At 44.6% G+C, this 16,150-nt stretch overlaps 1 protein-coding gene across 8 annotated transcripts in view; it reads left to right on the top strand.

Annotated features, from left to right (window-relative positions):
* Positions 1 to 16,150, top strand: part of LOC106578971 (1-phosphatidylinositol 4,5-bisphosphate phosphodiesterase epsilon-1) — a 79,326-nt gene that overhangs the window by 10,961 nt on the left and 52,215 nt on the right. For 6 of the 8 annotated variants that reach the window (XM_014158310.3, XM_014158314.3, XM_014158313.3 and 3 more), the window contains exons 2-3: positions 1,494 to 1,622; positions 6,706 to 8,260. In XM_014158310.3, the coding sequence (XP_014013785.3) occupies positions 6,992 to 8,260 (1,269 nt within the window). In that variant the 5' untranslated portion in view covers positions 1,494 to 1,622; positions 6,706 to 6,991. The remainder of the gene's footprint in view (positions 1 to 1,493; positions 1,623 to 6,705; positions 8,261 to 16,150) is intronic. The other 2 variants (XM_014158311.3, XM_014158312.3) reach the window with 2 other exon arrangements.

Here is a 16,150-nt window from a genome sequence, read left to right as displayed (position 1 = left end):
CAAATATGGTTGTAGTGTAAAATTATATATTTTTTATTAACCTGACCAGTGCTGGGTTCAGTAGCCAAGCGTTGTCAAATGTTGCCGATAGAAATGCCACACCAGAGCTGACGTGATTCCTTATTCTACGTTTGCCAGAGAGGCATTTTTGTTCTTCATAGGGATATGCTATTGGTCTGTTTTAAAACGCTGTGTCCTGCTTATTGCTGGGCATTTGAAAGTTGTTTTTGGTGTTGGTAGCTTTTAAGGTTTTGGTGCTACAGGTTGACAGAATTTTGTTGACATATGCAATACATTGGGATTGATGCAAATATGGTTGTAGTGGCAAACTTTTTAGTAGTATCAAAGACATTCAGCCTGCGCATTTTAAAGTTATTTTGGTCTTTATGGTTTTGGTGTTATAGGTGGCAGCGGAAGGACACTAATAAGTACGCTGGATTACTAGAGTTGTTCTTGCTTTCAGAAAGCACACCTAAATATAGTAGCAATAGAAAGCTGGGATCAGAGTTTTAAAACCATACTCTGGGCCGTTTCTAGCGTTATGGGGGCCCTGAGTGAGATTTGGTTGCCCCCCCACCTCTTGGGCAAAAGATTTTAGTGGGCCACATCCACAACGACCATGTTTTTCACTATGTGAACCAGTTGTTGGCCTTTCTTCAACGGTGAGATTTTAAAAGCATGATAGGCTACTTCCACCCGACCAAAATAATTAGACTTACATTTACATTTTAGTCATTTAGCAGACACTCTTATCCAGAGCGACTTACAGTAGTGAATGCATATATTTCATTTCATACATTTTTTTTTTTTCTGTGCTGGCCCCCCGTGGGAATCAAACCCACAACCCTGGCGTTGCAAACACCATGCTCTACCAACTGAGCTACAGGGATGTAGATGATCCATTGATAAAGATGATGCACTCCCATCATCAGTTATCCTCATCATTCAGATTATTTAATTTAATCATGAAGTCTTAAATGTTCTTTTTTTTTCATGTTTACATTGTCAGTGATAAGACGGGAAAAGCAGGTTGGCATTTATTGAGATGACTCATGAACCGGGGGCAGCTCTTCAGAGTGATCACTAGTGGGCACAGCCACAGTCATAACCCTAACCACACTGCTAACCCTAATGCTAAACCTTAAATTAAGACCAAAAAGCAAATGTTTGTTTTCATACATTTTTTCAAAGAAATAGTCAATTAGTTATGACATTCAACTGCTCAGTTATGCCTCCAGGACAGCACCTATGACAAACGTTAACCTGCGAGGGATAATGGAGCGCTGAGCACCAAGCCATTATCGACTTTAGGGCTGTTGTCTTTAACGCTATCTGTCACAAAGGTGACACTGTTGAAAACAATGAACAAAATCACTTTATGGAGGTAAAGGCTGCCATATAAGTCCTACGGCTGCTCTGGTTGGTTGCCGTCTTGTTCTGACTACCCAACCCCTCAGGCCTCAAGTCAGTGTCATTATGTGTTTGTCTTCCAGCAGTGCGCTCAACCCTGAATACCACAGGAGAGGGAGAAGTCTGGCTCTGAAGATGTTTGATCTAAAATATTTTCATCACACCCTTCTCAACAGAAACCTAGTATGTGCCAAGACCTGATAACTGTAGAGGTAAGGACCAAAGTCCACTAATTATATTAAAAGTACAGCATTGAATAGGTTTGGGTCTACTGTCTTTTCCATGACCTGATTTCCTCCCTTGAATTGCATCGAGCTGTGATTAGTTCTCCGGACCTCTTTATTTGTTTTGTCATGATTGCAGCTCAGCCAAAAACAAAGGAACTTTGATCAGTTGATGTGTGGACTGAGACGGTTGACTTCCAAACTCTACAAGAGATATCAGGGTTACCTTAGTAGTGCGTTGCATATTTTGAACGGGACCCAACGCTCATTGCCAGTGAGGGTGTTAAGTCTGTTGCACTCCCAGCTTTCCTTTGCTTTGAGGATTCATGTTTTTCTTTATCCAACCAGTTTAGTGTGATTCATGGATCAGAGGAGTTTCCAGAGGATATTAATTATTTTAACAACTTTTGGAGTAATTACCTTACTCCCTGTCATAATTATATTGTCACACAAAGTTGCTGTAAAGTCGGTGCCTTTTCCGTGGAGCAACAACACACTGACTTTCGTTAGAGAAAGATTCAACTGAAAACGAACACATGCTTCGATCACGAGGGACTTGTCTTCTGTCATCTGTGGAATATCAAAGCTTTTCATCAAAGGGCACAGACAGGCAGTCAAATGAATTCAATTGTATTAAGAATTGATGCAATTTCCAAACGAATGAATGGATTGCTTGTCTTTCTTCCATTGGCCAAAGTTATTTTCTTCCCTCTCAGAATGTGACATTGAGCCTTGAAAAGAGGCTGCGTGCCCTGACACGTTGATTTACTGTGTGTCTGCTGTGTGGGTGTGAGAAGTTGGCTGGCCACTAGGCCTTGACTGCTAGCTAAATTGACCCAGAATCAAGACCCAATTCTCAACCATAATCTTCTCTGGACTGGTCCTCCCCCACGGAGGCCTCACATTCCAGCTACCCACGCCTTCTTTTTACAGCAGATTTTTTTTGCTGCCATCCTCACGAGTGAGGTTTTGGACAGCTGTGTGTTTTTTCTGAGCGGTGACAATTTCTCTGACTTCTGGACGTTGTCCAGGTAGGAGAAAGACAAAAAACTGGAGTGTCGTTGAGGAAATAATTACAGTAAAGACCCCCCCAGCATCCATTGCTGTTCATCTGAAGCCAATAATTAAGCATGAAACCCAAATAGTGTTTGGAGAGACACAACAGAACTAGGATGTGATAACTGACATTCTACCAGCATGATGACAGTCTCAACAAAGTTCAAGTATCTGCACAATATGAAGCACGTGCTACAGTTGATCTTAAAGGCCTAGTGAAATTGAGCTGTTTGGCCAGGCTTGTTCTACTGTTGAGAGCAAGAGAAGAATGAAGAAGTCAAAGACACTTGGATTATGTTGGGGTTATTTACATGTAAAAGGACCCATAAGTACCAACATGCAAAGGCATTTTTTTCTGCCTTCTGTGAGCCTAAGGAACATTGCCTTGTGCCTTGACATTCAGTTACCAAAAACCCACATAACTTTAAGATATTTTCTAATTTCTTTCCCTCATGAGGGAGGATAATGAAAGTTCACAGAAATAACAAGGTAGACCTACCAATTAGTTCGGGTTTTTACTGATATCGATTGTGTTTATGAATTAAGTGATTTAAAACTCAGAATTCTGTTACCAACTTGGTAAAATAATTTTTGAAAAATAGGTAAGATTTTATGCTATTGAATTGGATACAATGGAAAATCATAGTAGCCACAAACCCTGCTACTGTCGTCCCTTCCACTGGCATATGTTCTGCTGTTTTCTTTCTCTGTCTGTTGTCTGGTGGTCAAAGCAAGAGTGTTAAGTCTGGACATCCCCTCCCACTCTCTCTCTTCTTGCTCCAGTTAATGTCACTTCTCCTGGCTCTTACTGACACCTACCCATGAGCCCCCTCTTTCTATTAACTGTAACCAGCATCCTTACTCATTGAGCAATGACAGTTACCGGATGTCCGTGGATGTTGAAAAATAGTTTACATTTGGTTTGATTTCAAGGTCCACTCCATAGACATTTTGTTTTTGGTACGGTCCGGACCGCCTTTAATTTCAACGTCCACAGTTGTTGATTTTTGTTCCGGTCCTGATCGGCGTTGATTTGGCCCAAACATAGACGTCTATGATTGGATCAGATTTGGTCCGGACTGGTCCAAATCTGAACCAATCATAGACCTCTGTTTCACAAGTTTGGAGAGTACAGTAATGTAAAACAAGTTGAGTAGAGTTCAATACACACAGAGTAAAGCACACTAGAGTTGAGTACACTATAGTGTACTGTACTCTTCTGAGCTTAAGATGTCCAAAGTTCTGAAACATATACGTCTGTGATTGGTTCAGATTTGGTCCATTCCGGACCAACCAAATTTGGTCTTGTTTGGTGCCGGAGTGTAGAATAACACCCAAATAGGCAAAGGAGGATATTGCGTATTTCTACCTTTTTGCGTACCTATTCAGGATACATCACCGGTAAAACCCCTAGAGTTGATTGACGCACCCCCGAGTCATTCTAATTAACATAAAATAACTAAAATGTATCAATGTATTTTTTTTAAAGTAGAGAGATTTTTTTTGTATGGGCTGTGTCTCAATCCACTGCATCCACCATGTTGGACTTCCACATCTGCGGTGGAAAGTGGCAGAGCTACAGCACTGTCGGGGAGAGAGAGAGAGAGAGAGAGAGATAGATAGATAGATAGATATATACACTGCTCAAAAAAATAAAGGGAACACTTAAACAACACAATGTAACTCCAAGTCAATCACACTTCTGTGAAATCAAACTGTCTACTTAGGAAGCAACACTGATTGACAATAAATTTCACATGCTGTTGTGCAAATGGAATAGACAACAGGTGGAAATTATAGGCAATTAGCAAGACACCCCAATAAAGGAGTGGTTCTGCAGGTGGTGACCACAGACCACTTCTCAGTTCCTATGCTTCCTGGCTGATGTTTTGGTCACTTTTGAATGCTGGCGGAGCTTTCACTCTAGTGGTAGCATGAGACGGAGTCTACAACCCACACAAGTGGCTCAGGTAGTGCAGCTCATCCAGGATGGCACATCAATGCGAGCTGTGGCAAGAAGGTTTGCTGTGTCTGTCAGCGTAGTGTCCAGAGCATGGAGGCGCTACCAGGAAACAGGCCAGTACATCAGGAGACGTGGAGGAGGCCGTAGGAGGGCAACAACCCAGGAGCAGGACTGCTACCTCCACCTTTGTGCAAGGAGGAGCAGGAGAAGCACTGCCAAAGCCCTGCAAAATGACCTCCAGCAGGCCACAAATGTGCATGTGTCTGCTCAAACGGTCAGAAACAGACTCCATGAGGGTGGTATGAGGGCCCGACATCCACAGGTGGGGGTTGTGCTTACAGCCCAACACCGTGCAGGACGTTTGGCATTTGCCAGAGAACACCAAGATTGGCAAATTCGCCACTGGCGCCCTGTGCTCTTCACAGATGAAAGCAGGTTCACACTGAGCACATGTGACAGACGTGACAGTCTGGAGACGCCGTGGAGAACGTTCTGCTCCCTGCAACATCCTCCAGCATGACCGGTTTGGCAGTGGGTCAGTCATGGTGTGGGGTGGCATTTCTTTGGGGGGCCACACAGCCCTCCATGTGCTCGCCAGAGGTAGCCTGACTGCCATTAGGTACCGAGATGAGATCCTCAGACCCCTTGTGAGACCATATGCTGGTGCGGTTGGCCCTGGGTTCCTCCTAATGCAAGACAATGCTAGACCTCATGTGGCTGGAGTGTGTCAGCAGTTCCTGCAAGAGGGAGGCATTGATGCTATGGACTGGCCCGCCCGTTCCCAAGACCTGAATCCAATTGAGCACATCTGGGACATCATGTCTCGCTCCATCCACCAACGCCACGTTGCACCACAGACTGTCCAGTTGGCGGATGCTTTAGTCCAGGTCTGGGAGGAGATCCCCCAGGAGACCATCTGCCACCTCATCAGGAGCATGCCCAGGCGTTGTAGGGATGTCATACAGGCACGTGGAGGCCACACACACTACTGAGCCTCATTTTGACTTGTTTTAAGGACATTACATCAAAGTTGGATCAGCCTGTAGTGTGGTTTTCCACTTTAATTTTGAGTGTGACTCCAAATCCAGACCTCCATGGGTTGATAAATTGGATTTCCATTGATTATTTTTGTGTGATTTTTGTTGTCAGCACATTCAACTATGTAAAGAAAAAAGTATTTAATAAGATTATTGCTTTCATTCAGATCTAGGATGTGTTGTTTAAGTGTTCCCTTTATTTTTGTTGAGCAGTATATATATATATATATATATATATATATATATATATATATATATATACCTACCTACCTACAGGGGTCCTAAAATCAAATAGCTAAATGACCAGCTTAAAAAAAAAATCCATATGTTCGCTTAGTAGGGGTTACGAGACTGACATTCATATCCATTATTCATATCCATTATTATGCATCGGGGCGGCAGCGTAGCCTAGTGGTTAGAGCATTGGACTAGTAACCGAAAGGTTGCAAGTTCGAATCCCCGAGCTGACAAGGTACAAATCTGTCGTTCTGCCCCTGAACAAGGCAGTGAACCTATGTTCCTAGGCCATCATTGAAAATAAGAATTTGTTCTTAACTGACTTGCCTAGTTAAATAAAGGTAAATAAATATTTAAAAAATTCTGGGTCAGGGACCCATGATTACATTTCCCTGCCGCATTTCTGTTACCGGGTGTGAATTCACTTCACTTAATAACCAAAATAGGTGTCATGTTATAGCTGACGCTCCATTCTTTCTAGACATTTTTTTTAAACTTAATTCGGAGCAGATATTTAAGCGTTTTTGGAAAACGTGGACACAAACTGAGGGTGATTTTACCTAAATTCTCTGACCAGACACTGCAATTCTTCCAGTAAATTGGTAAAAAGTAGTCCTTGAGCACAGAGTTGTATGGTTTATTCAACTTTGAATTCACTGTTTGTTTTTTGGACTGTTTTTTTTTGAGTCTCAGCGCAGATTTTGGATGGCCCTTTGTGACTGAGACATGTTCTGGTGCTAATCTGCATTTTTCTCTTGTCTTCTCCTGCTTTTCTCAGCTCAAGAAAGCAGGCATACCAGTTGGAGTGGGGAGGAGCGAGCCAAGGCGTCAGTGACTACCTTGCTGTCACACTTAGCCACACTACACTCACTACACTCCAGAGATGGGGTATGTAAGCACTTGACTCCGGACTGTTCTATCAGGAAATTCCTCGTTTTGCCAAGGTGGTCACCCTTTCTCTGCGCTGGTTTGTACAGCTGGAAAAGCTTCTGTTTCCACGTCAGTCTGGAGCATCATGACTGGCTGTGTATGTTCCTGATCAAGGCTATCCTATCCACCTCTTAATGCTGTGTGATCTGAAGCTTCTTGCCGGGGAGGGACAAAGGGACATCCGGGACATTCTAAGCGTCACTATGGCATCTGAGGACATAGGAGATGCTGTGGGTCGTGCGACAGTGGTGGACTCTGCCTTGTCAGCCGGGTCCAGAAATAACCATGTCACTTCAGACTACGGCATGCCTCTGAGTCAAAGCAACACACTTCCACATTCTCACCAGCCAGAGGTTAGCCACCAGGGCAGCGGAGACTGCTGCTCACCGCTCCCTCTCTATTGGAAGTTATCTTATGATAGCGGGTCTTATGATAGTGGGGAGGGGACGTTTCTGGATGCAGGATGCAAATGCTGGGAATGCTCCAACCCTAAACCTGCTAGCGCTGTAGCTGAGCTCAGCACCACATCTCAGGGGGAGAGGGGGACGCGTGCGTTGGGTTCCAGTTCCACCCAGCTGTGTCCGACATGTGATCCAGTGGAAAGTCTCTCAGCCTGCCAGGAGGCTGACTCTGTCTGTGGGACCACTGGGACCGAGACAGAGCCTCGGGAAAACCAGTCTGAGAGGAGAACAGAGGGGTTTTCTTCTCCTGGTGTGACTCCCCAGGCTGGTGCTCTGCCAAAGGTGAGCTACTCCGAGGGCTCTCCCTGCCAGCTGGAGCCCAGCACGGCTGGCACACAACGCCCCTGTCTATCCGCAGTGCCCTGCAGACGCAGCTTTAGGAGGAGCAGCCTGCCAGTGGCATCCCAGTGCCACTTCTCCTGCTCTCCCATAGGGGAGGGAGGAACGCCAGGAATGCCAGCCAGGACTATCGATGCCCGTTGTTGGCACTTCCTGAAAGATGGCTACTCCAGCCTGGAGAGGCTCAACAGGAGACCCAGAGCCAAGGTCTCCGTGGAGAGGTTCTTCAGGAGGGCCTCGCTGGATACCATGCTCTCCACCTCCAAGCAGTCCACCAGCCCCCAGAAGAGCGACAGCGACGGCGGCCTGTCGGACAGCGAGTTCATCCGCAACAGGAAAGAGCGCTCCACCGTGCTGGTGAGGAGGTACTACAAAAACAACCGGAAGGTTGAGAAGTCTGTGCGCGCGGGTACCAAGGCCATCATGAGGTTTATGCTCTCGGGACACATAGCAGAGAGGGCCTGGGAGGCTGTTTGCAAGAGGACCTGGCACCCCAGTGAGAGACCCATCGTGTCAGTCAGAGGGCACGGCGCGGGGCCTCTGGCCGTCAGCCTGCGGGGTTACAGGGGCCTGCTCAGATACACGGGGGCCAGACTCTCAGAGGTAAGCGTCTTTGTTTTTCACACCCAGGCTACAGGGTTCCTGAAAGAAACCTCTGTTGTCAGAGCTCTATGCAGCTGCAGCAGCCCTCTCTTATCAAAGTGTTGGTTTAGCTCCCACACACGACAATTTGTCTCATTATTTGGCTTCAGCAATTCAATCACTCCCAACTAAAATACAAGAAATCATTGGTTCTCAAAAAAAAAAACGTTTTTAGTATTTTTTTCTTCTGTTTGATTTAATGTTTCGCCTCTTTCGCTCTGCAGGGAGAGTCGTAAGCAGAACCACTCAGTCACACTGTCTCTTTGTCCACAGTAGTCCGCAGCAGTGGAAAAATGGATCTGGCCCAGTTAGTTCTGGTGCCAATATCACTAACAGCCTGAGCTACCATTGCATTGAAGTTATTGCCATAGAAATCAGTAATATCCACAGAGCGAGATGAGGAGAAACTCCTGGTTCAGTGTTATGGTTAATTTTCTATCGAACACGTGCCAAATTCGGTGTGAGGAGTTTTTTGGGATGCCGGGAGGACCTGTCACAGAGCGTTTAGACGAATAAGGACGGAGAAAGAGCATCTGGCTTCCAGTCTCCCTTGTTGAATGAACCACTGCCTTGGAGGTTTAACACGCTCCGCTCCACTGAGTGTGTGTACAACAGAGCAAACCTCTGTGTCCAGAGAGTCTGTGCTGTGGTAACTAACCCGGTCGCTGCAGTGGTTGGAGACGCAGGGTTTTTATGAGTCCTTTGTGGTGCAGAAATATGGGCTGCATTAAGTCTAAGGCTCGTTCACGTCTTGGCTAATAATGAGGCCATTGAAAAGGGTAATAGTCAGGGCGCCTGTCAAAACACCATCTGCACTATTCCTATGGCGTTACCATAGAAACCAAACAGAATGGTCACTGATTCTTATGCCCCCCCCCCCAGCCCCCACTTGAGTTTCTGACTATACAATAATTGAGTGGAGTTTTCTGTGAGGAATTCCAAGGTGTCCAGTGTTCCTGGGTTTATTTCCACAGCAAATGAGGTGAGCCAAGGCACACACAGGATTATGTATTGAAGGGATTTTACCAGGGCAACGTTGGAGTAGTGAACTCAGAGAGAGGAAGGGAAATGAGGAAAATAGATGTTTAGTGCCACGTACAGTGTCTTCAGAAAGATGTTCTGTGTTTAGTGCCATATACAGTGTTTTCAGAAAGTATTCAGACCCCTTGACTTTTCCCACATTTTGTTACGTTACAGCTTTATTCTAAAATGGATTGATATTTGTTTTTATCTAATCTACACACTACCCCATAATAACAAATCTTGAACATGTATTAAAAATAAAAAACATACCTTATTTACATAAGTATTCAGACCCTTTGCTTTGAGACTCGGAATTGAGCTCATGTGCATCCTATTCCCATTGATCATCCTTAAGATGTTTCTACAACTTGATTGGAGTCCACCTGTGGTAAATTTAATTGATTGGACATGATTTGGAAAGGCACACACCTTTCTATATAAGGTCCCACAGTTGACAGTGCATGTCAGAGCAAAAACCAAGCCATGAGGTCGAAGTAATTGTCCATAGAGCTCTGAGACAGGATTGTGTCGAGGCACAGATCTGGGGAAGGGTACTAAAACATGTCTGAACCATTGAAGGTCCCCAAGAACACAGTGGCCTCCATCATTCCTAAATGGAAGAAATTTGGAACCACCAAGACTCTTCCTAGAGTCCGGCCAAACTGAGCAATCGGGGGAGAAGGTCCTTAGTCATGGAGGTGACCAAGAACCCGATGGTCACTCTGACAGAACTCTAGAGTTCCTCTGTGGAGAAGGACAACCATCTCTGCAGCACTCCACCAATCAGGCCTTTTATGGTAGAGTGGCCAGACGAAAGCCACTCCTCAGTAAAAGGCACATGACAGCCCGCTTTGAGTTTGCCAAAAGGCACCTAAAGACTCTCAGACCATGAGAAAGAAGATTCTCTGGTCTGATGAAACCAAGATTGAACTCTGGCTTGAATGCCAAGTCTCACGTCTGGAGGAAACCTGGCACCGTCCCTACGGTGAAGCATGGTGGTGGCATCATGCTGTGGCAACATTTTTCAGCGGCAGGGACTGGGAGACTAGTCAGGATTGAAAAGATGAACGGAGCAGAGTACAGAGATCCTCGACGAAAACCTGCTTCAGAGTGCTCAGGACCTCAGGCTGGGGTGAATGTTTACCTTCCAACAGGACAATGACCCTAAGCACTTCCGGACAAGTCTCTGAATGTTGGGGCAGCACACAATTGGCCCAGCGTCGTCCGGGTTAGGGGAGCGTTTGGCTGTCAGGGATTCCCTTGTCCCATCGCGCTCTAGTGACTCCTGTGGTTGGCTGGGCGCATGCACGCTGACATGGTCGCCAGGTGTGCGGTGTTTCCTCCGACACATTGGTATGGCTGGCTTCCGGGTTAAGCGGGCATTGTGTCAAGAAGCAGTGAGGCTTAGTTGGGTTGTGTTTCGGAGGACGCATGGCTCTCAACCTTTGCCTCTCCCGAGTCCGTACGGGAGTTGCAGCGATGACACAGGACTGTAACTACCACTTACCATGAAATTGGGGAGAAAAATGGGTAAAAAAAAGTAAATGTTCTTGAGTGGGCCAGCCAGAGTCCGGACGTTGAACCCGATCGAACATCTCTGAAGAGACCTGAAAATAGCTGTGCAGCGACGCTCCCCATCCAAACTGACAGAGAGGATCAGAAGAGAAGAATGGGAGAAACTTCCCAAATACAGGTGTGCCAAGCTTGTAGCGTCATACCCAAGAAGACTCGGCGTAATCGCTGCCACAGGTGCTTCAACAAAGTACTGATTAAAGGAAGGGTCTGAATACTTATGTAAATGTAATATTTCAGTTCATATTTTTTTAAATAAATTTGCAAAAAAGCAAAAATATCTTTGTCATTATGGGGTAGTGTGTGTAGATTGAGGGACTTTAAAAAAAAATGTTTAAATCCATTTTAGAATAAGGCTGTAACGTAACAAAATGTGGATAAAGTCACGAGTCTGAATACTTTCCGAAGGCGCTGTAGCTGGGCTAGTAGGTTAACAAACGTTAGTTACATGAGGCACCAAGCTAGTTTGTAGTTGAAAGTTGGTAGCTCATCTTTGTCTTAAGTTTGAATGTCCATTTGCATGCATTTGCAAATTGACAAGAGATCAGCCTCCCATGCAAACTTTATTGGTTACTTTGCAAGTTTCCATGTTGATTTTATTCAAACGAGACCTTCTCAGTAGATTTATTTGTTTCTTTGATGTGGTCTGAGAGCAGGTCTGTAATTCATCACCATGAGTGTGCTTACCTGTAAAAAACACTCCCAGCTCACCTGCCCTCAGGATCAAACATCCTTAAGATGGGGCCTCTTTTTGTTTGATCTTAAGGATCCTACCAATTAGATTGGACCAAATCCTTTCATTTCCCCCAAAGCAGTTTTTCATGTCAATACTCATCTCTTTTGTAAGTTTGCACATGTATAGCCTCCTGGCAACAGATGTACTAGTGACAGGAGGGAATGGCGAGAAGAGTTGGTTGCTTCCCGGAAAGTAGCCTGTAAAAAAGCTGTTGTCAAATTAGCACTGGTGCAAAAACATCTTCACGGGACGGAAATGCAAACTTCAGCTGACCTCTTAAAGCACCATGACCCACTAGCTTGTGTAATCTTTGGGGATAGTTCTCCCAAGCGAGACCCTGTGTCATTAATTTACATTGGCCAGTGTGGGAGTAAACGTGTTCCTAAGATGTTTGCTTAAGACTGGTATGAAGCTACAGTAATTTGAACTTGTGTTTTCAGCGAAGCCCACATAAAAAAAAGAAATACTGTAGTATTTTATGGTATAAATATTATAGTATTCACTATTTTTTTTTGCAGACTATGCTGTAGTATTTACAGTTAACTATAGTATAAATACTTAAGTAAAATAACTATAGTAATTCTCACTTAATGTCCGTTTTTTTCAGATTGTAGTATACTGTAGTTTTTACTGTATTGATTTTGAGGACATCACTGTAGTGTTTTTGTATTATGTTTGACATAGAAGTGGAGGCTTTCTCCTTGAGGAAACCTACTGGAGAAATACAAAAAATCTAATTTGACATAACCTGCAGGTAGGAAGGACTGGGTTGTGAACAGACTTGAGCGCTTCTGCTATTTTCTATAATCTATAGGGAACCCAATATATGGTCTATACTTGACATGTAGGTTTCTCACTTGTGGGAGCCACAAATTGGGATATGGAGGAGGGGGAATGGACAGGGTATGTGCACATTTAAATACTTTAGTGTTTACTATAGTTACAAAAGTGTTTTTGTGGACATTACTGAAGTATTTACTACAGTGTTTTTATTTTTTGTGGATAATAATTCTATAGTAAGTACTGCACATGATCGAGGGATACTACAGTGTGGAGTATAGTATACTACAAAATTAGCAGTGGCGTGAAACACTTCCCGCAAAAAAAGGAACCTAGACAAATAGATAGCACACGGCTGTTAAATATTGTATGTGAATAAACTGATAAGCGTAACAGTCTTCAGTACATTGTATTGAGGGGGATTTCCAACAGGCTATGACTAATATATTGAAATCTGAACTTTGACATGAATGTGAGAATTACACATGCGATTTTGTAACATTTTTTTCTCTTCTCGTCTCCACTTAACTACAGGAATCAAGTCTGCAGTTTTAATAACAAAAACAGTTGTGAATAACCCTCATGTCCACAGCACTTCCTGTCTGTGTGGTAGACGGATAACTCGGGCCCTGTCAAGAGAATAAGAATTACAGGATTGGCTGATGAGGATGCTAACCAATGTCACTGACCAGGCTTCTCAGTCGCAGAGCCGTTTGAGACTGAGAAAAGAGGGACCCAGTGGTAGAGAGGGGAAGTGGCTAAAAACTGGTCCTATAATTGTTTAGCCAGACCTCCATGGCTTTCTCTAGTTTCTCTTAGTAAGAAAAGTAATAAAAGGGATCGGAGTCGGTAGTATCGGCTCTGTGTGTGTGCACATAGCTGAATCTGTGCGGTTTCAGTAATGTAGCAACTAGCTGGTTGGTTAGATAGGAAGAAGGCCTTTAAAATAGATCAATGGTTTACATAGAAGAAAAACACTGAAGTCATTGCATTACAGCTAGCTGTTCCAGCAAATCTACCGACCTCGTTAAGTAGAGGGAAGAGCCAACAGGGGCAGGTTCTAAAGAAGGGTAAATTAAAGACAACGTCCTGCTTCCGGAAACCTAATCCTTGAATAAACAATCTTCGCAGGCTGCTGTTTGACCCACTGTGATTAGCTCAAGACTAATAAATACCAGGAAATTAGTAAGATGTGTTATGGTTGTTAGTGTCAGGTAGGACTGTTGCGGTGACCATATTACCACTGCACCGGAAGTAATATGTCATGACCACAGTAAAATTCATGATAATCTCCTCTTATGTACTCTGGACATGCGTTGGTAGTACCCAACTTGCTAATGACCATCAGGTCCTAATGGCCTGGTCCTTGGGGCTCGATTAGAATGCCTTTTGAAGGTTGAAAATGAGTGTAAAACATAGTCCTTGTGGATGTTGTTTCAAAGCCTAACATAATAAAATGGACAGCGCTTTCTAAGGTGATGATTAAAACTACCAAAGCATTTATTTTAAACACCCATATGCATATTACAGCTTATACACACACGCTCGCAGTGCATTCGTTAAGTATTCAGACCCCTTGACTTTTTCTTAATTTTGTTATGTTACAGCCTTACACTAAAATTGATAAAATATTTTTTCCCCCCCTCATCAATCTACACACTACTCCATAATAACAAAGCAAATACAGGTTTTTAGAAATGTTTGCAAAACAAATAATAAATAAATTATCTTACATTTACATAAGTCAGGCATTTGAGCATGTTGGGGATGCTCTGGATCGATGTGTACAACAGCGTGTTCCAGTTCCCGCCAATATCCAGCAACTTCGCACAGCCATTGAAGAGGAGTGGGACAACATTCCACAGGCCACAATCAACAGCTTGATCAACTCTATGCAATGGAAATGTGTCGCGCTGCAAGCGGGAAATTGTGGTCACACCAGATACTGACTGTTTTTTTGATCAACGCCTCTACTTTATTTATTTTTTTTTTAAAGGTACATTATATATACCAAGTTTGAACACCCCTTCAAATGACTGAATTTGGCTATTTCAGCCACAGCCATGCAATCAGCTTGTTAATTAAAAGTCAATTAGCGTGACACCGGCAGTTTTTTAAATGACAATAACCGGCGGACAAAATGTTGACCGCAACAGCCCTAGTGTAAGCCCAGCACCTCCCCAGCAGAAATGGACACAAACACAGTAAACCTCAATAGGACATCTTTGTTATTAGTCTTCAGTTCAGGGAGGCCTCGGAGTCTGGGCCCATCTCTAGGCCGCTGACTAGCTTTCCTATAGAGGCAGCCTAGTGGTTAGAGCGTTGGGCCAGTAACCGAAAGGTTGCTGGATCGAATCCCTGAGGTAAAAATCTGTCGTCAACAAGACAGTTAACCCACTGTTCCCCCAGTGGCCGACGACTTGGATGTTGATTAAGGCAGCCACCCGCACCTCTCTGATTCAGAGGGGTTGGGTTAAATGCGGAAGACACATTTCAGTTGAATGCCTTGTTCAAATCAAAGTTTATTTGTTACGTGCCTTATACAACAAGTGTATACCTTAGAGTGAAATGCTTACTTACAGGCTCTAACCAACATTGCAAAAAAGGTATTAGGTGAACAATAGGTAAGTAAAGAAATAAAAACAACAGTAAAAAAGACAATGGAAAAATAACAGTAGCGAGGCTGTATATGCTAGCGAGGCTAGAACAGTAGCGAGGCTATATACAGGCACCGGTTAGTCGGGCTGATTGAGGTAGTATGTACATGAAGATATGGTTAAAGTGACTATGCATATATGATAAGTAGAGAGTAGCAGTAGTGTAAAAGAGGGGTTGACGGGTGGTGGGTGGCGGGACACAGTGCAGATATCCCGGTTAGCCAACTGTTGAAGCCTTTTTGTCCTAGACTTGGCACTCCGGTACCGCTTGCCATGCGGTAGTAGAGAGAACAGTCTGTGACTGGGGTGGCTGGGGTCTTTGACAGTTTTTAGGGCCTTCCTCTGACACTGCCTGGTATAGAGGTCCTGGATGGCAGGCAGCTTAGCCCCATTGATGTACTGGGCCATACGCAGTACCCTCTGTAGTGCCTTGCGGTCGGAGGCCGAGCAATTGCTGTACCAGGCAGTGATGCAACCAGTCAGAATGCTCTCGATGTTGCAGCTGTAGAACCTTTTGAGGATCTGAGGACCCATGCCAAATCTTTTCAGTTTCCTGAGGGGGAATAGGCTTTGTCGTGCCCTCTTCACAACCTTCTTGGTGTGTTTGGACCATTCAAGTTTGTTGGTGATGTGGACACCAAGGAACTTGAAGCTCTCAACCTGCTCCACTACAGCCCCGTTGATGAGAATGGGGGCGTGCTCGGTCCTCCTTTTCCTGTAGTCCACAATCATCTCCTTAGTCTTGGTTACGTTGAGGGATAGGTTGTTATTCTGGCACCACCCGGCCAGGTCTCTGACCTCCTCCCTATAGGCTGTCTCGTCGTTGTCGGTGATCAGGCCTACCACTGTTGTGTTGTCTGCAAACTTAATGATGGTGTTGGAGTCGTGCCTGGCCTTGCAGTCGTGGGTGAACAGGGAGTACAGGAGGGGACTGAGCACACACCCCTGAGGGGCTCCAGTGTTGAGGATCAGCGTGGCAGATGTGTTGCTACCTACCCTCACCACCTGGGGGCGGCCCGTCAGGAAGTCCAAGATCCAGTTGCAGAGGGAGGTGTTTAGTCCCAGGATCCTTAGCTTAGTGAT

This window comes from Salmo salar, chromosome 19 (assembly GCF_965601325.2).
Source record: "Salmo salar chromosome 19, fSalSal1, whole genome shotgun sequence".
In the NCBI taxonomy this organism is placed as follows: Eukaryota; Metazoa; Chordata; class Actinopteri; order Salmoniformes; family Salmonidae; genus Salmo; species Salmo salar.
Note: the sequence above shows the minus strand (reverse complement) of the source record. Positions and strands in the feature narration are given on the sequence as shown.